The sequence below is a fragment of the Piliocolobus tephrosceles genome, chromosome 7 (genome assembly GCF_002776525.5).
Source record: "Piliocolobus tephrosceles isolate RC106 chromosome 7, ASM277652v3, whole genome shotgun sequence".
NCBI lineage: Eukaryota > Metazoa > Chordata > Mammalia > Primates > Cercopithecidae > Piliocolobus > Piliocolobus tephrosceles.
In genome coordinates, this window is record NC_045440.1 from 147,527,998 (window position 1) to 147,539,753 (window position 11,756).

The following is an 11,756-nucleotide window of genomic DNA, read 5'->3' on the forward strand; positions in this document are numbered from 1 at the left end:
ACTGGTTTGTGGTTGACCTGGGGGTGAGGAAAAAAGAGAAACTGCTCCAGGCAATTTAAGCAGGTGGGATTGGTTGCTCAAGCGTTAGAAGGGCTGGAGAGGCACGGGGGCAGGGTGGAGTTCGTCGAAGGTGGGGGCTGCAAGAAACGGCCACTCTAGAACCGGAGCCAGGTGGTCCCGACCCAGGGTAGCTGAGCCTCTGGGCGCTGCAGCGGAGCCTGGGAGCCTGCGCCCCCTGCGGCGCACCTCCTCTCCCTGCCGGCTCCCACCAGTGCCAGGAAGCGGCCGGAAGCCCGCGAGTGTCAAGCCAACTGATGACTGCAGGATCAGAACTGTCATTGGCTCTGTCCACCCTCCCTTTGCAGTCTCGATTATCCGCGTCATTGCCTGCACTTGAATTCATTCCCGGGGCTTCACTGGGCAGCCATCCCGTGCTGGGCTTTGTGCGGAGCCCTAGGGAGCAAAATGCAGACTCAGGCCTGCCCCCTGGCGGAGGGGCTGGCGTTTGTTTGTGGTCGGAGTGAAAGCGGGGTTGTGCTGCGCGCAGCTGCTGTGTGCGTGGCGCGGAGGCGACTCCGAGACCGGGAGGGGACAGGGCCACAGGCGCGTGGGAAGTCGCCGCAGGGGCCGCGCCCACATCCGCGAAGGGTCCTGCGCTCTCCTGGGCGCCGTCCCCACAGCGGGAGCCCAGTCCCTCCGGCCTGGAGTGGACATCCTGCCTGCGCTGCTCCCGCCGCCTCCGCCTCTGCCGACGCCCAGCCTGGACGCGCGGCGGGCGCTTTCCTTCCTCACATCGCTCTTATCGCGTCCCGAGCTCCAGGGACCCCGCTGGCCGCCTCTTTCCCAGCGAGCGCAGGGCCCCGCAAGTCCGGCCCCCCTCCCGGTGCCGCGGCCTCCAGCGGGCGCTTCCGGGCAGACAGGGCGGGCGTGTGCTTGCGAGCGGCCGCAACGCCGCGCCCAGCCCGCGTCCCCGGCGTCTGGGAGCGGATGTCGCCAGGGCTGTGTGCGTCCGACGGGGGAACGGGGACGGCTGGCGTAGCTGTCACGAGCCTGAAGGCCGCGCCTGCGCAATGGCGGCCGCGCTGGCGCTCAACAGACAGAGGCGGTGCCGCCGGAGCGCCCGGGGGCGGGGCCGAGCGAAAGCCGAGTCTGCGCATTCTTGCTTTGCAAATGAAGGTGGGCGGGGTGGAGCGAGAGTGAGAGACGTGCACCTGACCAATAAGTGCAGAGATCGCTCGGGGGCGGGGACCTACTGCCGCGCCCCGGGCTGCGGTTGGCCAGAAGGCAGCGAGGGCGGGCTCGGCGCGCGCGGCTCCGCCCACTCCGGGTCCCTGCTGGGCGGGAAGGCGGCACCCCGGCGGAGGTGGCGGCGGCTCCTCAGGTAAACGGCGGGCGGGGATGAGCCTTCGGCGGCGCTGGGGAAGCGCCTCCCGGGGAAGTCTGGGCTGGAGAGCCTGAGGCCGCTCCCTTGGCGGGGCCGCGGAGGAAGCCGAGTCAGGAGGCGCCTCCCCAAGGTCACAGGGCGAGCGCTGGGAGGGTCCTGGGTGTCGCGGGGACCTTGGCTCAGGTGTGCGCCGCGCCGCAGCCCGGAAGAGAGGCCGGAGCTGTGCGGCTGTGCTCCTCCTCCGCGCCGCTAAGTGGTCTCGGCCGTGCGACCGCCCCTTCTCGGGGAGCGCGGTGGTCCCCGGTGCCCGCCCCTCCCGGGAGCCCAGTAGTCCCCGGTGCCCGGCCCTCCCCGGGAGCGTGGTGGTCCTCGGCCCTTCTCCCCCAAGCGGGGCCACCGGGGGTCCTCTCTCCGGGAAGCCAAGCATACGCCTGGAGCCTGCAGAGCCGGCGTGCCCCGGCCTCCTTATGCCTTCCGTATTCTCTGAGGATCGCGAGCAGGAAGGTGATTTGTCCCTAGTCACGGGGATGACTGGTCATAGCGTGCAGGGCATAGAGCTGGCAGGGCCGCGGGGAGCCAGCCCTCACTCAGCCAAGGTGAGACTTAGGGGCTGCCGGGCAGGAGCTGACCCGCCGATTTGGGGTCGGGCTCTCGGGCAGCGTCAGTGCAGCTGCAGTGTTAGGGTCAGAGGAGACCACTCCGCGGGCGCTGGTGGCTCGGGCCTACACTCTGGGGAGGGGCTCCTTTGCCTGCTCAGGTGGGGAAGGGACAGACCCATAAACTCAAGTGCAGTGAGGTAAGCAGAAAGGGGTACGGGGGTGTGGCCGAACTCAGGGATGTGAGCAGAGTTGGGTCGGGGACAGCCCCGTAGGCAGGAACCACTTTGGAAGGGGATGGTGGTGAACGCACACGATGCGGTAAGAGGCAGGCAGGGTAGGGCCGGCGATAAGTCAGGTGAGGGTGATGAGTTTAGAGCTGTTGGGTCTCAGTGCGATGACCATGGATAGAGATGCGTGTGGGAATGTTTCTTTGCGGCATGTTTCATCGGTGGTACGTGTTTGTGACGTGGCTGCATGGACAGTCTGGGCACCCTGGGGTGCTGCTGTCAGCAGGATCTTCACTGCTTAGTCTCAGGCTCCCAAGGTCCTGGTGAACAGGTGTCTCTGGTCTCTCTTTGATGTCAGAGTGCAATGACCTGAGGTTGAGCTGTTCTTTGTTAACTTGAAACTGACATGCTCTCTGTAGCTTGTGGACACCTGCACCTCATTATTTCCCACTGGCTGGTGTTGATTGCTGACTGCTGCAGGACACCAGGGGATCAGAGGTGGAGGATGTGGGGCGTGTGTTTGCCTGAGTTTGTGGCTGTCGCCTGTGTCAGGAAACAGGTGCCTGTGCTTAGTTTTCTTTCCCAGGGTCCACAGAGGCCCAGGAGAGAAGCCTGGTTGCTGCCCTCTGTCCCATAGCCCCCTTTCACAGAGCTGGTTATTTGGGGTAGAGACATCCTCTGTCTGTGCCAGTCCACACAGCTTGGTCTCTTTGGGGCAGGAGCACCAGGAAAGGCTCCCGTGGCTCTTGCGAGCTCCTAGTCAGTGCTCAGAGAACACGGACTGCTGCCCATCATGAGAAATGTGCTTTCTTCACTGAGCTGGAGGGGCCACCTGGTTTTGGGGGTTTGCACACACACCAGTGACACAGCTTGGTGTGACCTGTATTGAGGAACCATGTTCTCGGTGGACTGTGAGCAGTGGGCTATGGGATTGCATTTCCCTGGGTCATCAGCCAAGGCCTTGTTGGTGACTTTGGAGGTTGATTCTGTGGCTGCTGTGCTAGGAGAGAAGGTTCCTTGGACCTGACGCATGGGTGGGGCATTCTGTGACCTCCTATTCTCCCTGCACACACCCAGCCCTGCAGGCTGGCTCACCACTGCTTCTGGGCTATGGTTCCTGTGGCCTGCACAGCCTCGCACACCCCCACCTAACCCCTTCAGACCCAGCGCAGTGCCTCTGTTGTTTGCACGGGTGTGGCAGCCATACTGTTTGTGGCGGGAGGGCTTTCAAGACAGGAACTCTGGGCCTGTGATGGTGACTGGCGGGTGTTTACTAAATGTGGTTGAATAAAATGAAAAAGAAGCAGCTCTTTCACTCACACAGAAATGTGTGCTATGTAGGGAGAGAAGACCTTATCAAACCTGCCTGCTACCTTCTGCCCTTCGTTTGCTTTTTATTAATTTAACCAGAGCCCTGATTAGCATTTGTGGTTTTTTTCTGACATCCCCGTTACATACACGTCTGTGTACTAGTGTTAGGGCATCTGTAGGTAGATGTGGAAAAGTGGAAATTTAGCCACAGAGGCTTGTTGCAGCTGTTCTTCAGGCTCTGCTGCTGGCACCAGCACCCGAGTGGCCCCTGTCCTCAGCACATCAGATGCTCTTGGTGTTCAACTGTGTGCTGGCCTCACTGCAAGTCTTTGACTTGTGATACTTTTTGCCATGTAGCCTACAAATAGAGGTACTGGTCATCACTGATCATCACCTTTTATAGGTGGTGGGACAGGACACAGGGATTTTCTGTGCCTGCTTATGGCTTACTGGCTCTGCCACTGAGCCCTTATCCAGCTGCCGATACGGGAGTGCTAGGAAGAGAACAGCGTGGTCCCTTATGGAATGGGGGAAGGGAAGTGCTGGGTAGAGTAGGGCATGGTCCCTGGCTAGGGCTCCACCCCCACGGACCTAGGTGAGGAGAGGCACTCCTGCCTTCCTGCCCAGATGTTGCACTTCCCAAGACCACCCTGGCCTGCCATACCCTCCTCCTGTGCCTATAAAAACCTGAGACCCAGGCCGAGGGTGATGGCTCATGCCTGTAATCCTGGCACTTTTGGGAGGCCCAGGCAGGTGGATCAGGAGTTTGAGACCAGCCTAGCCAACATGGTGAAACCCTGTCTCCACTAAAAATACAAAAATTAGTCGAGCATGGTGGTGGGCACCTGTAATCCCAGCTACTCAGGAGGCTGAGGCAAGAGAATCTCTTGAACCTGGGAGGCGGAGGTTGCAGTGAGCCGAGATCGCGCCGTTGCATTCCAGCCTGGGTGACAGAGCAAGATTCTGTCTCAAAAAAACAAAACAAAACAAACAAACAAACAAAATCCAAGATGCTAGCAAGGCAGGGACACAGGCAGCTAGACATGGAGAGGAGCAGATTGGTGGAAGAAGACACAAGCAGCTGGACCTTGAGGGGAGCACACCAGTGGAAGAGAACACCAACAGATGCCAGCACGCTGGCAGGCCATCGACTGGCTGGACAAGGCGGAGTTTGGCCAGAACGGTCGGTCAGAGGAGAGCCGGGGCCGCCAAGCGGCCCAACTCCAGGGGAAGACCATCTGCCTTCTGACTCCCCCATTGGCTTAGAGCTACTTCCACGCAATAACACTTTACACTCATTCGCCAAGCCCAGGTGTGATCCGATTCTTCCATTACACCAAGGGGCAAGAACCTGGGATACAGAAAGCCCTCTGTCTTTGTGAGAAGTAAAGGGTATAATTGAGCTGGCTAACACAAGCTGCCTGCAACTAAAAGAGCACCCTGGAACACACGCCCACTGGGACTTCAGCTGTAGACATTCACCCCTAGATACAGCCTGTGTGTCTCCGTGCTCCCCTAGAGGTTTGGGCAGCGGGGCACTGAAGAAGCAGTTCACACCCACATCACACGCCCTGCGACAGGGACAAGGGAACATTTCCGCAGCACCGAGTCGCACTGCTGTCGGTCCGCTCTGGAAGGGCAGCTGAGTGCCTCTGTTCATCCTAGGGGCAGTTAGCACAGTCCCCTTATGTCTGCCGGCGATCTCTCTGTCTTCTGAGAATTGCAGGTCCTTTGCTCTCTTTCCTGTTTATCTCAGGGATGTGCACAAGCTCCTTTGCATACAGTAGTCCTTCTCTCTCCACAGGGTTACGTCTCATACCTATATACCTGTGATAAAGTGTAACTATAAATGAAACACTGCAAGAGACTGACAACAAATAATAAAATAGAACAATTTATGACAATACTCAGGGCAGCGTGCAATTTAAAACGTGAGTTCATTTCTGGAATTTTTCTATTTAATATTTTTGGACTGTGTTTGATTGTGGGTAGCTGAAACCAAGGAAAGTAAAACAGGATAAAAGAGGGGACTACTATGTTAATGTTAGGCAAGTTATCTTCTCATATATTATGATCGGTTTATCTTGATTGCCTTGTGTTTTGATTTAAAAAAAAATTTTTTTTTTTTTGAGACGGAGTCTTACTCTGTTGCGAGGCTGGAGTGCAGTGGCACGATTTTGGCTCACTGCAACCTCCGCCTCCTGGGTTCAAGCCATTCTCCTGCCTCAGCCGCCCGAGTAGCTGGGACTACAGGCGCCTGCCACCTCGCCCGGCTAGTTTTTTGTATTGTTTAGTATACACGGGGTTTTACCATGTTAGCCAGGATGGTCTCAATCTCCTGACCTTGTGATCTGCCTGCCTTGGCCTCCCAAAGTGCTGGGATTACAGGCGTGAGCCACCGCTCCCGGCCATGACCTCCTGTACTTTCTACTCGTGCTGAGAGCACTTAAAATCTACTGTCAGCAATTTTCAAGTATATATCACATTGTTGTTAACTCTAGTCATCTATGTTGTGCAATAGATCCCTTGAATTTATTCTTCCTGTCTAACTGAAGCATTGACCCTGTGACCAACATCTCCCCAGTCCTCCGCCTCTGCCAGCCCCTGGTAACCACAGTTCTACTCTGCTTCTAGGGGTTCAACTTTTCGTAGAAGTTGGGATTCCACGTGTGAGAGATCATGTGGTTGTCGTTCTGTTCCTGGCTTATTTTACTTTACATAACATTCTTCAGTTCATCCCATTTCTTGCAAATGGCAGGAATTCCTTCTTCTTCTTCTTCTTCTTCTTCTTCTTCTTCTTCTTTTTTTTTTTTTTTTTTTTTTTTTTGAGACAGAGTTTCGCTTTTGTTGCCCAGGCTGGAGTATAATGGCTTGATCTCGGCTCACTGCAACCTCTGCCTCCTGGGTTCAAGCAATTCACTCGTCTCGGCCTCCCGACTAGCTGGGATTACATGTGCTCACCACCACACCTGGCTAATTTTTGTGTTTCTAGTAGAGATGGGGTTTCACCATATTGGCCAATCTGGTCTCGAACTCCTGACCTCAGGTGATCCACCTGCTTCGGCCTCCCAAAGTGCGGGATTACAGGTGTGAGCCACTGTGCCCGGCCTCCTTTTTTAAGACTGAATAATACTCCATTGTGATATATACCACATTTTCTTTGTTTTATTTTTATTTTGTTCTTTCTTTAAATAAATACCACATTTTCTTTATTCATTCATCCATTGGCGCACACTTCGGCTGATTCCATATCTTGGCTTTTGTGAATGGTGCTGCAGTAACCAAGGCAGTGCAGATGTCTTTTTTGAGATCCTAATTTCATTTCCTCTGGATACATACTCAGGATCGTTGGATGATATGGCAGTTCTGTTTTTATTTATTTATTTATTTTGAGACGGATTCTTGCTCTGTTGCCCAGGCTGGAGTGCAGTGGTGCGATCTCAGCTCACTACAACCTCTGCCTCCCGGGTTCAAGCGATTCTCCTGCCTCAGCCTGCCGAGTAGCTGGGACTACAGGCACCCACCAGCATACCTGGCCAATTTTTTGTATTTTTAGTAGAGATGGGGTTTTACTGTGTTAGCCAGGATGGCCTGGATCTCCTGACCTGGTGATCCGCCCGCCTTGGCCTCCCAAAGTGCTGGGATTACAGGTGTGAGCCAAAGTGCCTGCCCTTTTTTTTTTTTTTTGAGATGGGGCCTGGCTCTGTTGCCCAGGCTGGAGTGCAGTGGCACAATCTGGGCTCACTGTAATCTCTGCCTCCTGGGTTCAAACCATTCTCCTGCCTCCAAGCCATTCTCCTGCCTCAGCCTTTCGAGTAGCTGAGATTACAGGCACGTGCCACGACGCCTGGCCAATTTTTAAAAAGATTTTTAGTAGAGATGAGGTTTTACCATGTTGGTCAGGCTGGTCTCAAACTCCTGACCTCAAGTGATCCACAGCTGTAGACCTCAGTCGATGGTACAAACCAGGCAATTCAACTTGTTCTTGTAAAGTCATGGCTTTCTTCTGCTTGTGGGGAACGCTTCCAGCACCACTGCTGGCACTTTGTATGGGTTCTGTGGTGTCACTCAAAGCACTGACTAAACATGTTGAAAAATGTGGGAGAACCACGGGCTTTACTGCAAACTGCTCACGCGGGAGTGATGGCGTCCCCTGGTGTGTTAAGCAGATACACTCAATGCCTGAGCTCACTGCAGTAGCAATGAGAGGTGGCTATGACCACAATACTACAGTATGTGCTACACTTAATTCTGTGTAGTTGTGATTCAATACTGTATCTTTTTTTTTTTTTTGAGGCGGAGTTTCCCTCTCATCGCCCAGGCTGGCGTACAATGGCGTGATCTCAGCTTACTGTAACCTCCACCTCCTGGGTTCCAGCGATTCTCCTGCCTCAGCCTCCCAAGTAGCTGGAATTACAGGCATGCACCACCACGCCCAGCTAATTTTTTTTTTTCCTTAGACAGAGTCTTCTTCTGTGGCCCAGGCTGGAGTGCAGTGGTACGATCTTGGCTCACTGCAATCTCTGCCCCCGTGTTCAAGCAATTCTCTTCCTCAACCTCCCGAGTAGCTGGGATTACAGGCACCCACCACCATGCCCAGCTAGTTTTTGTATTTTTAGTAGAGATGGGGTTTCACCATGTTGGCCAGGCTGGTCTTGAATCCTGACCTCGTGAGCCACCCACCTCAACCTCCCAAAGTTCTGGGATTACAGTTGTGAGCCACTGCGCCCAGCCTAATTTTGTATTTTTGGTAGAGACGGGGTTTCTCCATGTTGGTCAGGCTGGTCTCAAACTCGCAACCTCAGTTAATCCGCCTGCTTTGCCCTCCCAAAGTGCTGGGATTACAGGCGTGAGCCACTGCACTTGGCCTGTCGATACTGTGTCTTTATGTTTGTTTAGATTTCTCTTGACTGCAGATGGCAGCATGTAGGGTCTGTAAGTGTACATGTATATTTTGATAAATTTTAACTTCTTGTAACATATTTGTGTATATTTCATGGTAGTAAATGATAAAATAGACTAGTGTCTACATATATTTTATGCATTCATGACATATTTCACATTTTCTTAAATTTTTTTGATATCTCTAGACTGTCTGTAAGTTTTTTCAACATGTCACAAATCTCCAGAAAGTTTTCCAATATATTTATTGACACAAAACTGTGTATAAGTGAACCCATGCAGTCGAAACTTGTGTTGTTCAAGGGCCAGTTGTATGATGTTAACTACAGGTTTTTCTTAGGTGTTTTTCTTTTTTTTTTTTTTGAGACGGAGTCTGGCTCTGTCACCCAGGCCAGAATGCATGATCTCAGCTCTCTGCAACCCCTGCTTCCTGGGTTCAAGCGATTCTCCTGCCTCAGCCTCCTGAGTAGCTGGGGCTACAGGCGCCCACCACCACTCAGGCTAATTTTTGTATTTTTAGTAGAGATGGGGTTTCACCATGTTGGCCACACTGGTCTTGAACTCCTGACCTCAAGTGATCCAGCTGCCTCGGCCTCCTGGAGTGCTGGGATGACAGGCGTGAACCACCACGCCCGGCCAGTTTATCTTAAGTAACAAGTTGAACAGGTTTCCTTCTCTTCCTAGTTGAGGAAATTCCCTTCTCTTCTTGAGAATTTTTATCATAAGTGAACGTTGGATTGTGACAAATGCTTTTTCTGCATTTATTGAGATGATCATATGGTTGTTCTTTCTTAGTTTATTAGTGATGTGGATTATATCAGCTGAATTTAAAAATATTAAAACCGGCCGGGCACGGTGGCTCACGCCTGTAATCGCAGCACTTTGGGAGGCCAAGGCCAGCAGATTGCCTGAGCTCAGGGGTTTGAGACCAGCCTGGCCAACATGGTGAAACACCATCTCTCCTAAAAAAATACAAAAATTAGCTGGGTGTGATGGTGCGTGCCTGTAGTCCCATCTACTCAGAAGGCTGAGGCAGAAGAATCGCTTGAACCTGGGAGGCAGAGGTTGCAGTGAGCCGAGATTGCGCCATTGCACTCCAGCCTGGGCGACAGGGCAAGACTCTGTCTCAAAAAAAAAAAAAAAAGAATTTGCACATCTGTGTCTATAAGGAATATTGGTTTGTAGTTTTCTTTCTTTTTCTTGAGACAGAGTCTTGTTCTGTCTCCAGACTTAAGTGCAATGGTGCTATCTCGGCTCATTGCAAACTCTGCCTCCTGGGTTCAAGCAATTCTCTTGCCTCAGCCTCCTGAGTAGCTGGGATTACAGCGCACACCACCACACCTGGCTCATTTTTGTAAGGCAAAGGAGCCTTGCTGTGTTGCCCAGGCTGGAGTGTAGTGGCGTGATCTCAGCTCACTGCAACCTCCGCCTCCCGGGTTCAAGGGATTCTCCTGCCTCAGCCTCCTGAGTAGCCAGGATTACAGGCGTGTGCCACCACGTCCAGCTAATTTTTTTGTATTTTTAGTAGAGACGGGGTTTCATCATGTTGGTCAGGCTGGTCTCAAACTCCTGACCTCATGATCTGCCCGCCTCAGCCTCCCAAAGTGCTAGTGTGAGCCACCACGCCCAGTCTAATTTTTGTATTTTTAGTAGAGATGGAGTTTCGCCATGTTGGCCAGGCTGGTCTCGAACTCCTGACCTCGTGATCCTCCTACCTTGGCCTTCCAAGGTAGTGGGATTACAGGTGTGAGTCACCACGCCCAGCCAGTTTTCTCTTTTTTTTTTTTTTTTAAGATGGAGTCTCAGTCTGTTGCCCAGGCTGGCGTGTAGTGGTGTGATCTCTGCCCACTACAACTTCCACCTCCCAGGTTCAAGTGATTCTTGTGCCTCAGCCTCCCAAGTAGCTGGGATTACAGGCACGTGCCACCATGCCCAGCTAACTTTTGTATTTTTAGTAGAGACGGGGCTTCATCATGGTGGCCAGGCTGCTGTCGAACACCTGACCTCAAGTTATCCACCCGCCTCAGCCTCACAAAGTGCTGGGATTATAGGCGTGAGCCTATATAGCTTTCTTACAAGGTCTTTGGGTTTGCTATGAGAGTAATGCTCAGAAAATCAGTTGGGAAGTAGTCTCTTCTGTTTAGTTTTTTCAGGAAGAATTTGTGTATAGCTGGTATTATTTCTTCCTTACATGTTTGGTAGGATTCCCCGGGGAAACCATCTAGGTTCTGTGGGAAGGTTTTTTACTGTAAGTTCAATTTCTTTTTAGCTATGGGACTATTTAGGTTATCTCTTTGTGAGTGAGTTTTGATAGCTTGTAGCTTGTGTCTTTTTTTTTTTTTGAGACGGAGTGTTGCTCTGTCCCCCAGGCTGGAGTGCAGTGGCCGGATCTCAGCTCACTGCAAGCTCCGCCTCCCGGATTCACACCATTCTCCTGCCTCAGCCTCCCAAGTAGCTGGGACTACAGGTGCCCGCCACCTCGTCCGGCTAGTTTTTGTATTTTTTTTTTTTAGTAGAGATGGGGTTTCACCGTGTTAGCCAGGATGCTCTCGATCTCCTGACCTCGTGATCCGCCCGTCTCGGCCTCCCAAAGTGCTGGGATTACAGGCTTGAGCCACTGCGCCTGGCCGCTTGTGTCTTTTAAGGGATTTGCCTATTTCTTTTCTTTTCTTTTTTTTTTTTTTGAGAAGGGGTGTTTCTGTCACCCAGGCTGGAGTGCAGTGGTGCAGTGGTGCAGTCTTGGCTCACTGCTACCTCTGTTTCCCAGGCTCAAGTGATCCTTCCACCTTAGCCTCCTGAGTAGCTGGGACTGCAGGCGTGTGCCACCATGTCCAGCTAATTTTTGTACTTTTGGTAGAGGTGGGGTTTCGCCATGTTGCCCAGGTAGTCTTGAACACCTGAGCTCAAGTGATCCACCTGCCTTGGCCTACCAAAGTGCTGGGATTACAGGTATGAGCCACCGCGCCTGGCCATCTATTTCTTTTTTTTTAATTAATTAATTTATTATTATTATTAGTTTTTGAGACGGACTCTCGCTCTGTGGCCCAGGTTGGAATGCAGTGGTGCTATCTTGGCTCACTGCACCCTCCACCCCCTGGGTTCAAGCACTTCTCCTGTCTCAGCCTCCCAAGTAGCTGGGACAACAGGCGCACACCACCACGCCCAGCTAATTTTTGTATTTTCAGTAGAGATGGGGTTTCACCATACTGGCCAGGCTGGTCTTGAACTCCTGACCTCAGGTGATCCACGTGCTTTGGCCTCCCAAAGTGCTGGGATTACAGGTATGAGCCACCACGCCTGGCCAATTTTTCTATTTTTTTTTTTTTTTTTTTT

At 52.8% G+C, this 11,756-nt stretch overlaps 1 protein-coding gene across 6 annotated transcripts in view; it reads left to right on the forward strand.

Annotated features, from left to right (window-relative positions):
- Positions 1-1,324: 1,324 nt before the first annotated feature.
- The window catches only part of MROH1 (maestro heat like repeat family member 1), a 119,274-nt gene continuing 108,842 nt past the window's right edge, over positions 1,325-11,756 (forward strand). For 5 of the 6 annotated variants that reach the window (XR_003307382.1, XR_003307383.1, XM_026449740.2 and 2 more), the window contains exons 1-2: positions 1,325-1,381; positions 5,326-5,452. Coding sequence is in view for 3 of the 6 variants with exons in the window: in XM_026449740.2 (XP_026305525.1) it covers positions 5,371-5,452 (82 nt within the window). In the remaining 3 variants the exon portion in view is untranslated. Of the gene's footprint in view, positions 1,382-1,912; positions 1,981-5,325; positions 5,453-11,756 lie in introns of those variants that run through there. The other variant, XM_026449742.1, reaches the window with a different exon arrangement.